Genomic DNA, 23,190 nt, shown 5'->3' with positions numbered 1-23,190 from the left:
TATTTTGCTTTAGCTTGCTTGCAGCGCCTATTAATTTCATTTCTGAATGGTATAGAGCACTGTATTCCTTTCTTTAATTACTGTGAGGGTGGAAGTTGTCAGTGAACCCATAAGGTAGTGTGAATTAATTCTCTCTTAGTTTATAGGTTGGTACATTACTGCTGTCCTGTTCAAAATAAAATCTCTCTACACAAGCATATCAAATATTGTATTATTGTTTTGTTAGAATCATTGGATATACTCTTTTTTTTCTCCTCAGCTGACAAATCAGCTTTTCATATTTTAGAATTTTGTTGGTTGTAGAAAAAACTGCCAGGCCAATATAATACAGGCTGTATATTTTTAAATGCTGAATTTACTGTAAGTTATGTGGTGAATGATGATGGGAAGCACAAGTAAATAGCAATCCATCCACTTTTTTACTTCCTTTGATACTTGTAGGGAGGCTATTGTTAAGGGGCAAAAGGGGCATTCATGAGTTTCTGAAGCTTGTCCACAGAAACAACAGTTTTTTCCCTCCTACAATTAACTTTAGATAAAGCCCATTGCAGACTTTAAGTATTACAATTCTTATGTACTTTTTGGTTACTCTTTTTCCCTACCGTAACTACCTAATGAGGTTTGTTACTTGACAAGCTACACTAGCACAGATTTGAATTTCACACTAAACATGCAGGTACTCCCTATTACCAGTGGAATGCATCAGTGTACAGATTGTGGTAAGCTATAGGACAAAGTTCAGCAATATGATGACGTTCATACCAACTTACAGGTTGATGACCCTTCAGTTCTTACGTACTGCTGTCTAATGGAAACCCCTAATTGTCAAATTTTCAGAATTTGTATAAATTTCTGTTTTGTAGTCTGAGATTGGTTGTGTTGTGAATGTCCAGGTTTAGTCTAGTGGATGTAACACAAGGAATTGTAAATGTAACTGGTAAATCATGTTGTTTGCTTTGACAGGAACGTTATGCTTTCAATGGAAAATGTTTCATTTTAGAGTCTTCACTAGAATACTGCATATCCTAGGGTGTGATGATCTGAAAAGCCAAATGATTACACACTGTTATTTCTTACTGTATCGAATAAAGAAAGAGACTTTGTTAGTGTACTGTAGGTACTATGTAAATTAGCTTCACTAGCCCTGTACATCTGAAGCCAAAAGCATACATTAATAGTTGTGCTTCATATTGTTTGAGAAGTCACAAATGGAAGTTCTGAATTTTGTTATTAAATTCAAAAGATAGTAGTTTTACCATTTAAGTTAGTTGTATTTACAGATTTTTTTTAAAAAGCTCTATTAATGGCAGTATGTTGAGCGAAAATCTTCAATAATTATCACAAGACCAATACTGTTGACCAATAGCTTTACCAGTAAAGCACTGGTCACCTTGTCCAGATGTGTGATGGCTGTCTGCAACTATAATGCACACTAGTGCTTGTGTTTCAACTGTACATTACCATACCAGTACAGGCACCTAACAGCAAGTTATGACACTAACACTACTAGCTATGCAAAATCTGCAGCGCAGAGTCTGAACATTGTTCCTATAAAGTTTAATGCCCATACTGTAAATAGCTATCCATCTACACTGGCTCAGGTAACGAAAGTATAAATATAACCACCATGTATTGAGAGGTTTGTGTTTTTCTTATGTTGATGAGTTTCTTGAAAAGAGAGAGACAGAGTTGAAGATGGAGAATAGAGTGGGTGTGACCTATTACACACAGTGATATATAATTTACAATATCTGAAAAGTACATGATTTTTGTAGCGTTTTCTCATTATTTGCCTTTATTCCTTATGCATTACCATCAACCTTGAAATAGTTCTCTTGTTGATGGGCTCTACACTCTTTAATGAGTTTCCCATTTTTAAATATCACCGTTAGCATAGAGTGTATGACATGTTATGTTATATCTCACTTTAGAGAACAGAAAGGTAAAGTGACAATGTATGTAGCAGATGGACACAACATTTTTCAGAAGTCAATGTGGCTGGGCGGATGAAAATACTTTGATAGGAATGATAAGTTTTTTGTGGTATCACAGTGTTCATGTATCCAATTTGTATGAATAGTACAGTTTTTTAAAGAAATTATATGTCATCTAATTCCTAAAATTTTAATGTGTTGATATGTATGAATATCATTTGGCAGTTGTGGTATGTAGACTGCGCTTCAGTACGTATTGTGTTGGTCTCCATGGACAAAATTCACTTCAAAGCAGTCTGTCGATGTCCTGGTTTTCATTCAGAAGACATTTTTGTTTCCCGTGACATGACATACTGTGAAGAAAAGACCTACTTACTAACTTTCATGCTGGCCATTTTCAGTGTTCTACAAATGTGAATACCACGGATCTCTTACTGAGAAGATCTGATACCATTAAATTGTCTACTTGTCAGCGTCTGCACACTGTAAGATACTCTGACGACATTTAGTATGTTTCTCTGCTACAGTTTGCTGGGTTAGTGGTTCTGTTTGACCATTTGGTTGATTTGGAAGTTCCCATTTGTAAAAGTGTTGTGTAGTTATGAGATTTAAAGTTTTTCGGGTTTGTGGTGGTGCTGTACCACCGCTTCTTACCACTGTCACAAACATCCTTATCCTTATTATCCATTTGAATGCCCCATTCCCCCAACAACAGCGGTCGTCATTTCTTATCCTTCCACTGACATTCTTTCTCTCTCCCCTTTTGTTTTATTGTGTATGCCTTGCAAGGAAACATTACCAACTCGACTTCATATTTGAAGGAGAAAATGAACACCGGGAAGACGTCAACTACAGCAGTTGATCTCGTATGAAAATTTAGTCCCTAATTCTGATAGTATGTGGCTGTGCCCTTCAGGAAGTACAGCTTTTAAATGTTGCACCCACCAGTTGTGTGTCACTTATTCTGCCCCACCGAAGGCACCAAATTTCCGAGCACAAAGTGCTGCACAGCGGAGTGACAGCTAGAGCTGCCCTATTCATGGGGTCTTGAACACGAGGGAAGAGGAGGAGGGGGCAGGTGGACACATCTGCTTGTTGTGTTTTGTAATCTTGTACAAGAATGCACATTTTTCTGAGAGAGAAGTAGTAAAGAATAGGAGTATGTAATACATCAAAATCATGCACATACACATGTAATACTTGTTAACAGTTGCCTCGTATTGATATTCTTCGGATAAAAAAATAAAAAACCTCAAACCAATTAAGAAACCTAAGTAACTAAAAAAATAATTATGGAATGTGGTTCACGATTTTTGATTTAAAATTTAATCCTTCCTATCTTGTTGATGAATAGTGCATCTCTTGCAGATATACTTCCCTTTAACTATGTCAGCTTTAAAAACCAAAAAAATAATGCACAACAGTGATATTAATCATTAAATAGCACTGTGGTGAATCACAATATAAAAATGCTGCAGGTTAGAAACCCCACACTGTGACAAAATGAACAAAGCACGTTATCAGTGTCAACAGTGTTTCATAAAGATCTTTACTCACTCCACTGTAGACTACTTTGCACTTGGGCATTAGGTGGCTGTATTGGGGCACAGCAAGTGACACAAACAAACAGTGTGCTTGAAAGTTTAAAATCTGTACTTCCAGAAGGTCATAACTGTGTACTATCAGAATTAGGCACCAAGTTTTTGCTGAGGTAGGTAGAGTGACTGCTTGCGTAAAATGGGAAAGCCAGGTTTGGGTCGCGGCCAAGCGCAAATTTTCGTATATTACTAGTAAATCATATAGTCATTGTACATTCGTATTCACAATTTGCGAATACATCTCGTAATTTAATATGGCTGTCAGTTGTCAGCAGTGTCTGTCCCTTTAGGCATGAATGAATGAATGAATCCATGCATGCATTTACTGCCATATGATGGTTTGCTCTTCTCTAGCACACTATTGATGTGTTAATGATTTTAATCGATGTAATTTTATTTTTCAGCTGGGACAGAACAGACAATTTCATTTAGTATATTTGTAACATATAGAGCAAAAAGAAAAATGCCAAGTAAATATGTATATGTACAAAATTAGTTTCTCTCTCTCTCTCTCTCTCTCTCTCTCTCTCCCCCCCCCCCCCTCTCTCTCTCTCCCCCCCCCCTCTCTCTCTCTCTCTCTCTCCCCCCCCCTCTCTCTCTCTCTCTCTCTCTCCCCCCCCCCTCTCTCTCTCTCTCTCCCCCCCCTCTCTCTCTCTCTCCCCCCCCTCTCTCTCTCTCCCCCCCCCCCCTCTCTCTCTCTCTCTCTCTCTCTCTCTCTCTCTCTCTCTCTCTCTCTCTCTCTCTCTGAACTGAACAATGTGGTACTTTTGTTACAACAGTGTTCAAATACCAGGACAGTGCCTATGGAAAGGTGTCAGGTTGTTTCTCCATTCTTGTCATTCTATAACTGTCTCTTAACATTTGAAACTTAGTTGTGGTAATTGTAGAAATTGTGATCTTGTTCATTTTTTTATTATCTGTAATTTTTTTCAGATAATAATAGCTGAGGCATAAACGAAGATCAGAATGTTGTACTGCCCACCAAATATTACTCTGAGCCAAGTATGGCTCCACCCTGGTCTGTCACCATGTTTCACAGAAACAGTTGCAAGCTGTGTTATCAGTGGACTGGTTTTATTACTAGGAGGATGGCGACTGAGACTGTACAGACGTTATGGAACATTGGTAGAATCAGCACTGCTTCCGAAGTCCAAGTTGTTTGTAATTCAGATTTTGTTAATGTTGTTTTTGCCAGTATTGGCAATAACTCGATTTGGTTTACAAGCCACTGTAATAAATGATGGTTGCATATATGGATATATGGTGAGTATCCCAGTTTTTGAGCTATTTATATCTTGTGTCAGCATATCTTGAAATTTATAAGAGACACCGTCCACATCACTCTCTCCCAGTACTTATTTAACTTCTTATCTCATGTATTAACACAATGAGTATGTTTGTTCATCCTATTGGTGGATGTCCAGGGGTTGGTAGGTTCTAAGACAGAGCAGAATATTGAGATACACACACAGTGTTTAAGAAACCTATTTCACTTAACTTTAATAACAGCAAGCCCAGACCACGGTCCAAGGAAATTCCTTTAGATAGGCTGGTTCGATATACATGACGTAGACAGAGGCTAATGGACAACACTGAGACTAGACTGGCAGAACTCACTGTCAGACTGGCTGGATATTGGTGCAGCATCCTTTAGGACGGCTCCACTGAGGAGGCAGGAGCCGGAACTTTTTCTTGCCCACAGCCCAATATTTGTTTTGCCAATAGCTGGAACCATCAGCCAAAAAATGAGCTATAGGGTGCAGACCCATGTCCAGGGAAGGAGCATCTTCTTTCACTGATGGAGGTGCAGTGGCAACTGTAGGTTCCACGGCGGCCCACGAGAAGATGGCAAGGTGAAATGGGGGGGGGGGGGAGGGGCTCTTCCCACTGCTGGTGTTCCTAACACTGCAACAATGGCAATGGTACTATGTTCACATCTGTGGCTCCCATCCAGCACTGGTGAGAAGGAGTTGAAGGCAGCTGAGGCTGTCCTTCTTGCGTGATGCACCACAAACTCGGAGGCGTGCTGTGTGTGGTACTCAAACCGTTACTCTTGTGTAGAATTAAGTATCAGAATTGCAGTATGGAAACTGGTGGTGGTGGTGGTGGTGGTGCCGTTAAATTTACTTGCACAGCAGTTCAGTTGTCATTTCCATGAGTTGCTGCATCTTGACAATCTGAGACACTGACAGTGCTTGCGCATGACTGGTGATGATGAAACACACAAAAATAATGCTTGCAAATAGAGCACAACCACTAAAGAAAGCACGGATTAGTATCACTAGAAAGAACAGCCTCTGAAAAGCACAAAAAAAAGCAGTCAGTTGAAGGCCCAGTGTTCTGAAAGAAATACACACAATTAATCCTTGCACCAGTTATTTGTACAGTGAGAAGTAGAACTTGGTAGTGACCAAACGTAGTTTTCCATTTCCAGATGTTTGGTTGTCTGGCGGTGGATGCAAAGGAGTGGGTGGGTTCCAAGATGGAGAGCAGAATAATGGGCTGCACCTGTAGTGTTTGATCACTTTTTTTACTGACCTTGAATAACAGCAAGTCCAGAGCACAGTCCAAAGAGAGTCCTCAAGAAATGCCATTTAGATAGCCACAATATCTTCAGAGGCTAACTGACAACGTTTACACTAGACAGGCAGAACTTGACGAACAGATGGTATGGGCATCCTTTTTGTCAGCTCTGTTTTGACACTGGCCCGCGGGCTGAAGGTGTGCCTCGGAGCTGGCCGCATGTTGGCACTGCAGTCACATGAGTTACTGCCAACTTCTAGATGTGGGCTGGTGGAGTGTGGTATTGATAGCGCAGGATATATTGATAGCACAGGATACCACAGAGAGGAAGTTACATTTTTTAAATAAATTAAAATGGAACATTGTGTATAATATTACACACAATTTGGTACTTAAATTGTAAGTTGTTTTAACCAGACAGTGAAAGTAGAAACATGTTCATTAACTTTATGGCTTCATATTGTTATTTAAGTGAATGTCAGTACCTACGTTCCAGTAAACATTACTTAATTGAAAGTATACATTCCATCGTCAATACCCACCTTTGTGGTGGTGCCTGACCTGTAGGTAGCTAGGTCAAATTATGATGGTGGAAAACATTTTCACCATCATTATTTTGCCACCGAGCAGAACAGAGTTGGTGGGATAAAGTTTCTGATAATCATACTTTGTGCCAGTGTTTAAGTTTGAATTTAAAACCTGTCTGAAGTGTCTCGTGAAATGAGGCCATGTTTCTCTGTTGATAGTGATCCATCTGTTGCGTGGGAATGTTACACAAAGTGGTCCCCTCAGTTCTGTTAGCGAGGGCTAGGTTGTATGTTGGTACCAGTTTTCACCGTCTCCCTTTTCTTGTCACCAGGCAACATAAACGTGACACCACACTGCGTACATATTTTAGTCACCTGTAGCCAACATTTACACTTCAGACACAATTCTCATACACTGCACGGAAAGGGGCTATTGAGTGTGGAGCAAGAAAACAGTTTCCATTAAAGCAGTTGACCAACTCTTTGGGCACTTTCAGCCAACAATGCCTTAAGTCTCCTTTCTTTTTTGTGTCTAATTGGTTTTGTTGAAAAATGTTACACTATTTCAATGGGTGTAAGTAACACACTACCAGTCTTAAACTGTGTATAGATGTACAATTGTATAGGTAATGTTTATACCGTCACTTTTTCATTGCGAAGAGAAATGGGAAAGAACTGTGTGGCATTCTAAATAACTTGCACAAAAAAATGATACCATAACACACAAACTGGCCAATAAGAATTTTTCACTGCTTATGTGAGAATATACATGTATCTCCCAAGTAACTAATAGAAATTAGACAACATTAAATCATAAGTTTCTGCTCCTAAAAGAAAAAAAAAAATTATTTGGGTTTTATTGTTTATCATGAGAACGGTAAAGAATTGGGACCCATTCGGAAATGTGAGAATACAGTTCAAATCTGTTGCATTTTAAATGGCATTACCTGTATTGTCAAATTTCTTAGCAGACAATTGTGTCTTCTTGTGCTGTAAGTGTAGATTTGATGTTGATTAAGCTGGAAGTTCCTCCTGGGTCATGCCAAATGATCTTTACCTCAGGGAACTCAGATGTTGTAAGTTGGTTGTAGTTTCAAATCAGTTATCTTGACAGGTGCTGTTTGATTATGGTGAATAAATGATAAAAGTGATGCATTTATTCACCACATAAATGCATTCTGAAGAAACAGTTTCTGTACCATGTTCTTTTTGTATATTTTTCTGATGTGTTCATGTTTTGTGCATTGCATTTTGTATGAACCTTATTAAAGTCACATTATCTTCTATGATATCTTGAGTGCAAAAATGCAAGAAGTCATGCATGGTTCAGGGACTGGTAGTTCACTTTCAGTCTGTTGTGTACGTGTAGCTAGAAGGGCTGACTATTGTCCCATTACACATTAGTGATAACTTGACTGAGGACAAGTACAATGTGAAATATCTAGAAGTTGAAGTCTGGGACAGTCTAATGGGGAAGGCAGGCCATTTCTTTCACATATATGCACAAGTCCACATTACTTACTATATATTTATTATTTTATTACAGATCCTTACTTGCATTTCTGCTGTAGTGACATATGGTTTTGCATTGCGCCTACTCATGGATGAGCGTAATTACTTGCTACCATCAGTTCCACCGTATGGCCACAGTCTTACATTGCTGCTGTTTTGGAGTTTAACATTCGTGAAGGAAAATATTGTATTTGTTGACATACATAAACTGGATTCGTGGTTTGACTTTGCAAAGTAAGTTCCCATACCTTAGATGTAAGAATTAATTATATAGAAATATTCAGTTGTTCACCTCCTCTTAATGCTTTCCATCATTGTTTTTGTGTCATGTCTTAAGTGTTGATGTGATTACGTCTCTCTCTCTCTCTCTCTCTCTCTCTCTCTCTCTCTCTCTCTTTCTCTTGTTTAAGAATCAGATATTCTTCATATGGATGCAGTGTTTACAGCCTGTCAAAACCCATGAAGCGTGTGGTATAAGATTCAGGTTCGTGTCAATGGAGGGTAATGGTCTGTACATCCTATGCAGTTGATAAGCTGGAAGTTCCTCCTGGGTCATGCCAAATGATTTGTACCTCAGGGAACTCAGCTTTGGCTGGATATGTCTTTGGTAGTCCCGAGCTAGGGACTGTGAGCTCCAGCAATCCTTTTAGCCATAAACTCTACATCATTTGGCAGCCACCAGGGGACATGATGGTGGACTGAACCTACTAATCCTAAGAAGGAAAGAGAAAGAAAAGAAATGGAAAAAAATCACTCCCAGTGATTTGGGTGGAATACTGGTTAGTATTCACACCCAGGCACCAGAGAGGTCATGGGTGGATAATCCTCCTAATACCCCCAAGGGGCTCACGGTTCTTTCGTGAATTTGTGCTTCGTGCACAGGAGGCCTGAGCTTTTGTGGCCCATTCTTCCTTCCCAGGCTGGATTTTGTTCCCAAGGCCCTTCTCTCCCTGTCGTTACTCCTTGCCTTCTGCCACCTTCCCCCCTCTGTGTTCTTACTTATGTCAACCTGGATGCCCTCTTCGTTGCTTGTATTCCTTCTGGTTTTGTTCCCCTTGCCTTTTGCTTTTCCTTTTCATCCTTCCTTTATGTCAATTTTGGTCCCCCTGTGGGGTTTGACCTCCACTTCTAAATTTTATCTCCATAGTGTGAGTCATTTAGGGAAAACTCTGTCCCTAGCATCTGTGGCAAGGATGCCTCTCCCCCTCTGCCTCCCTTCTTCTTTTTACCATCATAGACCCCCTCTGCCTCACTAGGTCACCAGCTCATGCAGCTAGTCTGTGTGGGGAGACTGTTGAGTACCCAGCGGGCTGAGCCCCGTGACAACACAGGAATCTCACTTCTGATGCGTGAACTGTTGCCTCCCCGCATGTTCCAAGGAGTACTTGCTGGTCATTCTGGGCCATTGGAACTCGGCAATGGCCTCTGTGCCAGACAGCCCTTGCTGTGGCTAGTGGGGGGAGAGCCCCTGATCAGAGTGGATGGTATGAGGGCGGATGCATTTCTTATGAAACACATCAATCTCCAAAAAACTGGTCGTTCTTCTATGGCCGTCTCTTCGGTTGGTAATGTATCATTTAAAGCTGCCTCTTATGACACTGTGCCTTCCATTCCCCAGCTACGCCCTTGGAGGAGGGCCAGGGTTGTCAGCTTGGGAGGGGACACTTACCCCACAACCTGGTCTGCACTAGAACAGACAGGGACATGTTCACCACCACCAAGCCATTATTTTTTATGAAAAACATTGAAGATAAGTTTGGCAAAGTGGGGTCTCTCAGTAAGATGCAGCCGGGTTCTCTGTTGATGAAAAGCATCCTCTGCTGCCAAATCTACAGCTCTTCATGCCTGTGACCATCTTGTTTTGTCCTGTTGTCTATTACTCATCACCAGTCTTTGAATATGGTTCAGGGAGTCATTTTTCATAGGGATCTCATCCTTCCAACTGATAATGAGCTCTGAGCCAATCTGGAGTGACGGGGTGTTCATTTTGTTTGGTGTGCTTAGAAAGGTCGTCAGGACAATTGCACTGATACCGGCACCTTTATTCTGGCATCTGAGGTAGATACCCTCCCTGTGAAGGTCAAGGCTATGTGTTATCGGGATGATGTGAAGCGATGCCATATGTTCTGCCACCCATGAGGTTTTTTTGGTGCTTGAGTTTTGGGCACACTTTCCCACTGTACAATGGACCCTCTGTGCGGTGAATGAATGTGGACACCCACCCCACAAGAGGAGCCCCTGTGTTTCACTACCCGTGTGTGTTAATTGTCACAACAGTCACTCTGCACACTCGCCAGACTAGCTGGTTCATGAGGAGGAGAAAAAGATATGGAAGTATAAGTCCCTTGATAATTTGTCCTACACTGAGGCTCATCTGAAATATGACAGACTTCATGCTGTGTCGATGACCTCTAACTCTGCTCCTGTTACGTCCTTCCCCTCTCCTCCATCATTACTCCAGTGCTGCACCTCTTTCCTCCCCCTTTCCCCTGTGGTTCCCATGCCCTCCCCTCCAGTGCCACACACCCTTATTGGCCAGAGAAGTGTCCCCCCTTCTTCGGTGCCTGCTGGTGATGGGGTTCCCTGCCGAGACCCCTCCCATCCCTCTTTGTCTCCCAGGCCAGAGGCCTGCTACCACAACTTGGCTGTGGGTCACACAGTCCATGTGCCCCAAGGTTGCCCATTCTGTCAGTTCTGGATCTCGCGCAGAAACCTGCTCTCCCTCTGTGCCCTTCCCTTCCTGACTGATAAAACAGAAGGGCAAGGAGAAGAAACATAGGTTCCAGGAGAAGGCCCCTCCGGTGCCCTCAGAAGTGCCAAACTCTCCCCTTGGAACCCTAGTCTGACCTCTTATTTATGGATGCACCCCATCCTCATTGGTTATGAATGTTGACCTGGCAGCATGATTGGCCCCAGCCCATTTGCTTCTCATTTGGATTCCCATTCAATGCTTATTCAGTGGAACTGTAATGGATACTACTGTCACCTCTCGGAGTTGCAATCCCTTATTTCCTTTGACTCAGCAACTTGTGTCATTCTCCAGGAATCTTGTATTGCTGATGCTCACTCACTGACCCTTTGTGGATTGCGTGCTTTCTGTTGGAAAAGGGGTGGCTCTTTGCAGCTCCCTGTGGTGTTTGCAAATTGGTCCATACTGATGACGTAAATACATGGATCTTCCTTCATACCACATTGGAAGCAGTTGCCGTCTGGGTCTGCTTGGACTCTGTGGTCATGGATTGCAATCTCTGTCTCCCTCCTGACATGTCACGTACACCTGCTGCCCTAACTGCCCTCCCTGTCCCTTCCCTTCCTCCACCTTGTGGATTTTAATGCCCATTACCCCCCATTGACCAATTTCTTGCAGCCCATGACCTGAGTCTTCTTAATTATGGTTCCCCTACTCATTTTAGTGCTGCATATTGCACTTTCTCTGCCATTGGTCTTTCGCTCACTTCCCGTCCCTCCCTCAAACCTGGTTATGGATCCATCCATCCATCCATCCATCCATCCATCCATCCATCCATCCATCCATCCATCCATCCATCCATCCATCCCTCCCTCCCTCAAACCTGGTTATGGATCCATCCCTCCCTCCCTCAAACCTGGTTATGGATTGAAGCCCGCATCATCAACAGCGTTTTCTAAATGTCAGCACATCTTAGCAGGTACCATGGAACTATTCAGAAGTAGCTTAGTACATAACATACAGAGAAGTGAGCTGTTAGAATCAGCAAATCCTAAATTCATGAAAGATTCATTATAATTTTTTCACCTGTAGGGGGTCGTTAGATATCTTACTGCTTGAAACCATGAAGCTTGGAGTCATTACATCACCTTCTTGAATCTGTCTCTGTTGGAAATCCTTGAGGGTGATGCCACATTTTCTGGGTGAACCACCTTTGAACTTTCAGTGCAAGATTTTGTTGCAACACCTTTAAACCTACGCTTCAGTCTATCTTTTAAAAACAACCATTTAATTTTACAATATGACAAATGTAGAATAAAATCGCCACAGCAGATTGAATTTTACAACTGCAGCAAATAACTAACCTGAACTGAATACACCGAGGTTTGAGAGTGATGCACAAATTTGCTGTGCCAAATTAGACTGTGGGCTGTAATCATAACCTGAATTAGGAACTGGACTCTGTGCTGTGTGGAGCAGGTTTATGTAGCCTCAGGTGGTTTCTTAGAATGGTTTGAGGCGATTGTGGAAAAGGAGGCGGGGGGGGGGGAGGGGGGGTGAGAGTGAGATTACACACACCCCTATAGAGCTTAACATTTGTTGGAGTGGATGATTCCTTCACATTTTTATCAGTGGTCAACAAGCCACAATTTTAAAGGTTTTTGTCTTATTATTGGTTGAATATTGCAATAAAATCTTCACAGGTTTCTTGCCTCATGAGATTATAGTGTGGGCACAAACTTTCGGAATCTGAAAATTGCTTTCACAGACTTTGTCTGAAGATGGCACAAGAGAAGAGCATTTTCAGAACATTGTGCTTACAGTGTGATCTTATACAACAAGTAACGTGTGGAGATTTCATTGCATTAACATGCCACAAAAACCCCCGCAGACAACCATGAAAATTTTGAAAACTATGAATAGTTTTTCATTATGAAATTATCAGAATGATGATATCAATGACACTGACTTTTTTCCTCTCATTTTCAGTTTATCTGAGAAAATTGAGTTGGTCTTATTTGGTTTGAGGTACACAGGCTGTTTTGCACTTTTTATTCTTGGGTTCTGTGCACCAGGTGTTTTATCACCATCAAGTTACTCTCAGCTGCATTCTCACAGTGACCTACGTATCTCCATGGTAGGTTATTGTGCCATTCAACTTTGATTTAGTGAAAGTATGTGCATGTATGAGAATAAACATTACTATTGTAATAATATTAAATGTTCCCTTTTACAGGGAAATGACACCACTTCTCAGGGTTCCACATTCAGGAATTTTTGGAGTAAGCTAAAGAAACTTTTCCCATTCTTATGGCCAAAGAAAAGTATTCTGCTGGAACTGAGAGTAATTTTTTGCTTACTACTCCTAGCAGGAGGCCGTATTATAAATCTCTATGTCCCTATCTACAGCAAATTAATAGGTTAGTATTTTCTGTCCCTCAAGCCATGTCGTCATTTTCATCACATATATCATAATATGGTGTAGCAAGTAAGTTAACAACTAACTGTGTACTATATTTATTAGATCATGTGTTGGGATTTTTGTTGCAGTTGACAGCATGGCAGACGAACCTGTTGTGTTTCGTTGGGACTATATATTAACATACGTAGCATTTAAGTTTCTACAAGGTGGAGGGACTGGAGGAATGGGATTATTAAATAATTTACGGTCCTTTCTGTGGATACGCGTTCAGCAGTACACTACACGTGAAATAGAGGTTTGTTACTGTTTTCTCACGGGTGTGTAGCATGAGGTATTGTTTTGTGTCAGTATAACATAAAATAATTGTAACAATCAAAAATATGCTTATGTGATAGAGTGTAATGACACATGATACTCGCAGTATACATTAAAATCGATACTTTTATATATGTTTATATGTGTCGATGAAAAGCTGTATACAGATTAGAGAATAGAAACAGAGCAAGTATGAGCCTCATGACGAGAGTTGCATATATTAGAAATAAAGGTGCCACTTGTACATTAGTGCTATACTGGCTTCATCCTTGTTGCTGTAGTTACATATCATGAGACTGAGGAGGGTTTTGCTGCGGTTGTTTTCTACTTGTACTTGTTGACTGGTCCCCCTCTTACTAAACCATGCAGGTGAAATGTAGCACAAAATTTGAGTGCACGATCTTGCTGTTGTAGTGCTGCACTGGCAGGGCAAAAATGACTGACTCTCGAGATTGGATGGCCTCCAATGAAGCTGTATGATGAGAGATTGTGAAGACTGTTAGACAAATTTAGCAACTCTTTCCTGGTGTATGGGTTAAAAAGTATAAATTCACAAACTTGAGGAAAACACTACACTATGTCTGGGCCTAACCAAGTTGTCAACAGTGAGTTCTAATGACCAGCGAGCTAACCTGTCAAAACCGTACACAAGTCCAGACCAAGAAAGCCTTCAGGAAGTGGGGCATAAAATAGGGCTACTGGGCGTTGGGGGTAGGGTGCAAGAGATTGAACAATGCATGGGGCTGTTGTCACTGCAACATCTCCACCTGACTACACTGATTTATCAGGGTGGTGTGGTATGTGGCTAAGAAATGTGAAAGAGCCTCACCTACTGGCTTAGTTTGCCCCCACTAATTGCATTTGGGTCTTAAGCAACCTGACTGTCTACTCTGCCTTGGAGTTATAAGCTGGGTGGAAGGGAGTGGTGGTTAGATGACGGATACCATTGTGACAACAGGACGCCTGAAACTCTGGTGCTGTAAACTGGAGGCCATTATCAGAGACCAGCATGACTAATGCACCCTTTGTTGCAAATATAGTTCGGAGTGCCATAATAGTAGATCTTGCAGTTGTGGTAGACACCTGTGCCATATATGGAATATTGGACAGGGCGTCCACCAGTGTCACCCAAATTTCCCCTGGAAAATTACTGGTGACATCCACGTGCACTCTATCCAACAGCTGGGACAGTTGATGCCACCACAAAAGATTTCTGGGAGGGTCCACCTGGTTCTGTGATAAGATGAGACACTGTCTCACTGCACATTTGATATGAGTGCTTATCACAGGCCTGTGTACATGATGTCAAGCTAATGCTTTCAAATGAAATGTGCCCCAGTGAGAAGAATGTGACAACTGGAGGACCCGTGGACAGAGTGAAGTTGGATCTACAATTTGGCACTTGTCATTCTTCATTGTAGGCAACAACACTCCCTGACATACATTAAGATGTTCTTTCATACTGAAGTAAGATGGAAAATTGGGATGGGTGTCCTTAGGAAGGTGCACGAGCCATGCTGATTGAACCACTGCAGCAACACTGATTTGTGACTTGCGGCTGCTGCTACTTCCTTGGTGGTGATGGGAAAATCTTGCAGGATTGTGTCTTAATGAATAGTCAAGCTCAAAACAAACTGTTTGCTCCCTATTAAACTCCGCATCAGGACACGTGGACAATGAACCAGCATTTGCATGTTGTGCGATGGTTCAAAAATGAATATCATAAAAATAATTGCTAAGTAATAATGCCCAATGATGTAGTCTCTGACCAGTCTTGTCAGGAAGTCTGGCTAATGATACCAACAGTTTATGACCTGTGACCAAGTGAAATTATAGCCATGTAGTAGAAAATGAAACTTCTTAACACCATAGGCTATGTTTAGTGTCTCTCTCTATCTGGGAGTGATCCGTTTGGGTGGGCGAGATAGTCTTGGATGCGAAAGCAATTGGTTGCTCTGATCTATCTGGATTTCTGTGGGACGGTAAGGCACCAATCACATATTGTCATGTGTCGACAGCCAGTATTAAGCTTTTCTGTCGATCAAATGAGTAGTGTGTAAACAGTGTTTGTCACAAAAAAGCTCATTGACAAGCATCTTACCAAACAAATTTCACACCTTTCATGCAAAGTTGATTGAGAGGTTGAGAGAACTCTAAGGCAGTTGGCATGAATTCATTGTAATAGTTGATCTAGCCAAAGAATGACTGCAGCTTCTTTAAGTTCAGAGGGATGGGCAACTGAGTAATAGCTCTGATGTGGTCACAGTGATTTTAATTCCCTCCTTAATTAAGGAATGTCGTAAATACTTCACAGTGGATGCAAAAAAGTACACTTTCCTAACTTAACAATGCGGACCACTGTCCTCCAGTGCCTGAAACACTACCTGTAAGTTTTACAAATATTATCCGCCTAGTGGTACCTGTCACAGTTAAATCATCCAGATACGTTGCACACTTCAGGATATGACAAACTCTCTACTCAATAAAATGCTGAATAATCCCAGGGGCTGAGCAACACCAAAAGGTAACTTGGTAAACTTACATAAGCCAAATGGCATATTGATAACGAGCAGTTGCTGTGACTCAGCATTGAGGGGCAACTGCAGATAGGCATCTTGCAAATCAGTATTCAAAAAATAGTGCCCAACAGCCAATCTCCCCAATAACTCCTCATTATGAACAATTGGATAAATGTCCCCCTCACTCTGGGTGTTAATTGTGGATTCAAAATTGCCACACAACTGAATTGCTCCATTGAGTTTTTTAACCACTACCAATGGTGTTGTCCAGTGGCTTGATGCTACAGGTGAAATAAGCCCTAATTCCTGTAGTCTGTCTAATTCAGCTTTAACTACATATCTCATAGCAAATGGGAAAGGGTGAGCATGGCCAAACTTTGAGGTCGCTGGTGGCTTAAGATGAATATAAGCCAGAAAATCTCTCACTTTACCTAACGTTGGCTCAAACAACTGTTTATCACTAAATTAACATGATCTGCAGCTTTGAAATCAAATGCCTTAAGTGTTAAGTCCAAAAATATTCGATGATGAGGCAGAATCGACAACTAATAATTCTCGTTGACAGGCACATTCTTATACACTCAAAAAGAAGGAATCACCACAAAGGAATTATCTATATATGACAGAAATTGGTAGATGAAATGTGTGTGTTCAGACAAACAAATGATTACAGTTTCAGAAAAAAATTCATGAGTTATTAAAGAGAGAGGGCTTTACAGATTGAGCAAGTCAGTGATGCATTCGTCCACCTATGGCCCTTATGCAAGCAGTTACTCAGCTTGGCACTGATTGATAGAGTTGTTGGATGCCCTCCTGAGGGATCTCGTGCTAAATTCTGTGCAACTGATGCATCAGATCATCAAAATCATGAGCTGATTGGAGAGCCCTGCCCATAGTGCTCCAAACTTTCCCAGTTGGTAAGAGATTTAGCAAACTTGCTGGCCAAGGTAGGGTTTGTCAAGCAGGAAGACAAGCAGTAGAAACTCTTGCCATGAGGAGGTGGGCACAATCTTGCTGAAATGTAAGCCTAGGATGGCTGTCATGAAGGGCAACAAAATGGGGCATAGAATATCATCAATGTACCGCTGTGCTGTAAAGCTGCTGTGGATGACAACCAAAGAAATCCTGCTATTAAAAGAAATGACATCACAGACCACCATTCTTGCTTGTAGGGTCATGTGGTGGGCGAGTCAGGTTGGTATCCCACCACTGTTTGAGACCCCTCCAAATACATCTTTGCTGGTGATGGGGGCTCATTTCGAAGCGGAATTTGTCGCTAAAGGCAATTCTACACCAGTCAGTGAGATTCCAGGCTGAAGATTTATCTGGAGACTGGGGTGCCATTTCTTCTCATAGCAGGATCCCTTCGGTCATCATCTGTGTCATCCTTACAGCACAGCAGTACATCGACAATAGTCTGTACCCTGTTTTGTTGCCCTTCATGGCAAGCCATTCTGGACTTACATTCCAGCAATATAATACCCGCCTGAATATGGTGAGAGTTTCTACTGCTTGTTTCGTGCTTGCCAAACCCCATCTCAGCCAGCAAGGTCGCTGGATTTCTCCTCAGTTGAGAGCATTTGGAGCAGGGCCCTCCAACGAGCTCAGTATTTTGACAAGCTAACGCACTAATTGCACAGAATTTGGCACAATATAGCTCTGGAGGATATCCAACACCTCAATTAATCAATGCCAAGCCAAAATAACTGCTTGCATAACCAACGCCTTATTGACTTGCTCAATTTGTGAAGCTGTTTCTCTTAAATAAATTGTCTAAGTTTTCTGAAATTGTGATCATTTGTTTGTCTATACACACAAATCACGTCTACAAATTTCCATCCCATTAGGACAATTCCTTTGTACTGCATTTTTAAAGTGTATTTTACTGCCACAACCAGTTCACTCTTTGGCAGAATTAGTTGGTGATTATAGGAAACCACTCTTTCTGTAACTGCTTGTGATGTTGTGCTACCCAACTCAGGATATGTAGCCAAATCGACCGGTGAGGCTGCAACCCTGTAATCGAGCTGAAACTTAACTGCGTGTTCCAAAATAGACAGTTGCAGCTAAACTTAAGATACTTAGCATGGAGATACCAATTGGTGCGAGTCGGCTTTAGATAAATACTATGTCCCAAAGTTCAATCTCGCTTATTGTAAGCATCCCATCACTTTCAACTTCCATGGTAAATTTAATGCTCAGATGAAGACAGTAGTGGTTCTCTAAAAATCTGTTGAACATCATGTCTCTGTGACCAGACACAAAACCAGGTATCGTTTATGTACCTCCAGAAGCATGTTGTTTGCAAAACTGGAGTCCTCAGTGCTGTATCCTCAAAGTCCTCCATAAATAAATTGGCAACTGTGGGTGATAAAGGACTACACATAACCATTCAGTCACTCTGTTAAAAAATGGTGCTATTAAATGAAAAATATCTGGATGTCAGGACACTCGAACAGCTATGCTTTTATCTTAGCCTTTGAAGAAATTCTCCTCCCTGAAAAAGTTAATGTGATTAAAGTAGTGGTATACAGGTCTGACATGGAACCTTACTTCTCACATGAAACCTTATGTCCTAGGTGGTGGTGGAAGAGGAGCAGGAGTGGGAGGAAGACCGGGAGTGGGACAAGACTACACTGGTGACCCCAGAGGTATCGGATCCCCTGTCCCCCGCCCCCCCCCCCCCCCCCCCCCCCACCCCCCATTCTGTTGGATTCTGAACCAGTAGTCATTAACGTCATTTTATTCCCACTGGTGACAGGCAGTGATCTTTTGGCACGTTTGGTCCTCCTGGCCTCTTCACGCCAAGTTGGACATCCATAACATGATCATTCAGTGGAAGTGTAGTGGTTGTTACCTGCTGGAACTGCAACACCTTATTTCCTCCTCTTCCACAATTTGCATTGCTCTACATGAAACACGATTCACTAGTTACCATTCCCCTATGCCCCATGGTTATTGTGCATTCTCTCGGTACCATGCTGGGCCTGAGAGGAAATGTAGACCTTGGGGGTTTCGCCTCTGGGTTTTGCACGGTACGCTCTCTGATCTACAGTCATATAGACCTGTCAGAGGATAAAGGGTGTGATGACCTAGTAGTTTGGTCCCTTTAACAATCCAACCAACCAACCATTCAACTGGTAAAATAAATCTTCCACACTGGTTGTTAAAATACATTTAATAAAAAGTCACTACCACTTTTGCGTCGGTAGAGAGCCATCTTCAGGTTTTTTAAACAGGCCAAGATGCAGCTTTACTTATATGAAACTGGTAGTGACTTTTTATAAAGTATTTTAACAGCCAGTGCAGAAGATTTTATTCACCGTGTGGAATTTTGGCTGCAGTTGCACGACCTCTAAAATAGTATGTTCAGCTACTGACTGCCCAGATGAACCAAGGGGCTACCAGCCATGGCTCCTCAATGACCGTCCCCTGACTGTTGCTGTGTATGGGCCTCTGTAGAAGGTACCTGGTTTATGCAGCTATGCTGACTGCTGTTTATTGGTGATTGAGGCTGGAATTTGCACATCAGTACTGCAACTGGGCATCTAATAAGTGGTGACAAGCGACCTTTTCAGATGAACCACACTCTATGTTCCATCAGACTGATGGCCTTTGGTGTGTACAGCCCTGCAACAATTGTTGGAAGGATCCAGGCCAGGGGGGAGAGCATTATGGTCTGGGTGATGTTTCTGTGGGTGATCTCGTCTGTCTGGCACAGTGGATCAGGCAAGTATGCGTCTATCCTTGGAGACCATGTCCACTCCTACATGCAGTTTGTTTCTCCTCAGTGGGGTGGCATCAGCCAGAAGGACAATGCAACATGTCACACAGCTTGCAGGTACATGTGAGGTTTGAAGAGCATCAGGATGAGTTTACCGTAGTCCCCTGGTGACCCCCGCCCTCTGCCCGAGCCCTAGATTTAAGCCCATTTGAGAATCTGTGGAACCACCAGGATCAGGCTATTTGCGTCGTAAATCCGTAACAGTGAAATCTAGCACAGCTGGCCATAGCATTGTAGTTGGCACTGCTCAACATCGCTGTTGGTACCTTTCAGAACCTCATTGACACTCTCTCTGCATGTCCACACTTCAAAATATGCTTATTCAGGCTTTTGACAAGTGGTCACATTAATGTGACAGAACCGTGTAATAAGATCTTTTTTAAATACTTTGGACCTTCTCTTTGATTCTTCTGATTTACAAAACCAGATTTGTTTGGTATGAGTGAGGTCCTACATTTAAGTGTCTATTTCTTATGTGCAGGTAATTTGCAGAAAGTATAAGACCCCAGTGAAAGTTTCTGAAATGATTGTAAGCTCATGATCAAAGTTAATTGTTGTATAGACTCAAGTTAGCACCATTGCACAAAGTAAAAAATCTAAAGAAATTTGAAGAATTCATGATGGATGCGTTTACTCAGTACAGCATTAGGCTTTCAGTAAGCTCAATAAATTGACAATTTTGCTGCAAATCATTGGCTGCTGTGATTCCAGTGGTGATAACATGCTGTAATCACTTCTGCAAGGTGATTATCATTGGTGTGTATGATGACATCAGTCTAATGATATAGAAATAACCATTAAAAAGCATTTTGTTGCTTTTTATAAGAAGTCTTTCACTAGATGACAAGGTCACTTTACAGAGAGAGTTGTATCAGTGAATATCGCAGTAGCATGAAGTGATTGTCAAAATGAAATTTAAAAGATATGGAAAATACAGAGTAGTTAGTGAACTGAATATGCATGGTTGGGCACTGCAGAGTTTCTGTGGGCTGTATAAGTACATGGTTGTTGACAAGCAAAGGAAACTATTGTCATCAGTGTCTGGCAGCAGTGTGTGTGCCATGTCAGTGCCAGACATCACGGTATAAGCAAACTACAGAGAGATGACTAACAGGCTCGCATAAAGAAGGATTTTTTATGTGGATTTTTCTCAGCAGGCCTTTTTACCTCAACTGTTTCAGTGGTGGACTAAAGATAATTAGCTAAACAAAAATTTTGGAGGACCACAGTGTCAGAACAACAGGATGAGAAACAGCTTATCCTCCAAGAAGGAAAAGCTATGCATTTTATTATGGGAGCTAAGAACAAAATACATTCAATAATAAAAATGACCTTTTTATACATTTTGATAACATCTACTGCAGGCAATCCTTTACGCAAGCATTTGTTTGTTGGTAGTTTCCTCAATCCTCATTTCTAATTTTCTTGTACTACACTCCTGGAAATTGAAATAAGAACACCGTGAATTCATTGTCCCAGGAAGGGGAAACTTTATTGACACATTCCTGGGGTCAGATACATCACATGATCACACTGACAGAACCACAGGCACATACACACAGGCAACAGAGCATGCACAATGTCGGCACTAGTACAGTGTATATCCACCTTTCGCAGCAATGCAGGCTGCTATTCTCCCATGGAGACGATCGTAGAGATGCTGGATGTAGTCCTGTGGAACGGCTTGCCATGCCATTTCCACCTGGCGCCTCAGTTGGACCAGCGTTCGTGCTGGACGTGCAGACCGCGTGAGACGACGCTTCATCCAGTCCCAAACATGCTCAATGGGGGACAGATCCGGAGATCTTGCTGGCCAGGGTAGTTGACTTACACCTTCTAGAGCACGTTGGGTGGCACGGGATACATGCGGACGTGCATTGTCCTGTTGGAACAGCAAGTTCCCTTGCCGGTCTAGGAATGGTAGAACGATGGGTTCGATGACGGTTTGGATGTACCGTGCACTATTCAGTGTCCCCTCGACGATCACCAGTGGTGTACGGCCAGTGTAGGAGATCGCTCCCCACACCATGATGCCGGGTGTTGGCCCTGTGTGCCTCGGTCGTATGCAGTCCTGATTGTGGCGCTCACCTGCACGGCGCCAAACACGCATACGACCATCATTGGCACCAAGGCAGAAGCGACTCTCATCGCTGAAGACGACACGTCTCCATTCGTCCCTCCATTCACGCCTGTCGCGACACCACTGGAGGCGGGCTGCACGATGTTGGGGCGTGAGCGGAAGACGGCCTAACGGTGTGCGGGACCGTAGCCCAGCTTCATGGAGACGGTTGCGAATGGTCCTCGCTGATACCCCAGGAGCAACAGTGTCCCTAATTTGCTGGGAAGTGGCGGTGCGGTCCCCTACGGCACTGCGTAGGATCCTACGGTCTTGGCGTGCATCCGTGCGTCGCTGCGGTCCGGTTCCAGGTCGACGGGCACGTGCACCTTCCGCCGACCACTGGCGACAACATCGATGTACTGTGGAGACCTCACGCCCCACGTGTTGAGCAATTCGGCGGTACGTCCACCTGGCCTCCCGCATGCCCATTATACGCCCTCGCTCAAAGTCCGTCAACTGCACATACGGTTCACGTCCACGCTGTCGCGGCATGCTACCAGTGTTAAAGACTGCGATGGAGCTCCGTATGCCACGGCAAACTGGCTGACACTGACGGCGGCGGTGCACAAATGCTGCGCAGCTAGCGCCATTCGACGGCCAACACCGCGGTTCCTGGTGTGTCCGCTGTGCCGTGCATGTGATCATTGCTTGTACAGCCCTCTCGCAGTGTCCGGAGCAAGTATGGTGGGTCTGACACACCGGTGTCAATGTGTTCTTTTTTCCATTTCCAGGAGTGTATAATGAAAAGCAGTATTCAAGCAGTGTCACACTTTTGGCAACAAGTCATGTTTGCAAATGAGACATACTGCAGTTTGTGCTGTCACTATGACTTCATATGCATTTGAGTGGTGGGTTACTGCAGTGCCATAGCAGGTTGGATGGTCAGGTGCGGGTAGCTGTCTCGCTGTCTGTGCACAAATAAACATACAGTACTGGTATATAGAGTTAAATCTACTGTGCCAAATGGTACATGAAGTTCCTAATGAAGTATTTGTGAGCAATAAAATTGCTAAAATTCTAATTGCCATGCATCAGGTTGTGTTGTTGCAGCAGCAGCAGCAGCAGCAGCAGCAGTGGTGACAGGTCAGATCTTTAGTAACACATGAATGGAATGGCTCATTAGAACACTGTAGTGGTAAAATCCTGTGTTTCTCATTTTGAAGAGGGAAGGAAGACAGTAATCAGATCAGGATAAACACACACACACACACACACACACACACACACACACACACACACACACACACT

At 42.6% G+C, this 23,190-nt stretch overlaps 1 protein-coding gene across 4 annotated transcripts in view; it reads left to right on the top strand.

Annotated features, from left to right (window-relative positions):
• The window catches only part of LOC124722091 (ATP-binding cassette sub-family B member 6), a 132,309-nt gene that overhangs the window by 8,955 nt on the left and 100,164 nt on the right, over nucleotides 1–23,190 (top strand). For all 4 annotated transcript variants that reach the window (XM_047247290.1, XM_047247287.1, XM_047247289.1 and 1 more), the window contains exons 2-6: nucleotides 4,466–4,795; nucleotides 8,129–8,328; nucleotides 12,773–12,920; nucleotides 13,020–13,203; nucleotides 13,334–13,500. In XM_047247290.1, the coding sequence (XP_047103246.1) occupies nucleotides 4,499–4,795; nucleotides 8,129–8,328; nucleotides 12,773–12,920; nucleotides 13,020–13,203; nucleotides 13,334–13,500 (996 nt within the window). In that variant the 5' untranslated portion in view covers nucleotides 4,466–4,498. The remainder of the gene's footprint in view (nucleotides 1–4,465; nucleotides 4,796–8,128; nucleotides 8,329–12,772; nucleotides 12,921–13,019; nucleotides 13,204–13,333; nucleotides 13,501–23,190) is intronic.

This window comes from Schistocerca piceifrons, chromosome X, assembly GCF_021461385.2.
Source record: "Schistocerca piceifrons isolate TAMUIC-IGC-003096 chromosome X, iqSchPice1.1, whole genome shotgun sequence".
Lineage (NCBI taxonomy): Eukaryota > Metazoa > Arthropoda > Insecta > Orthoptera > Acrididae > Schistocerca > Schistocerca piceifrons.
The sequence above is the reverse complement of the archived record's forward strand: the minus strand, read 5'-3'. Positions and strand labels throughout refer to the sequence as shown.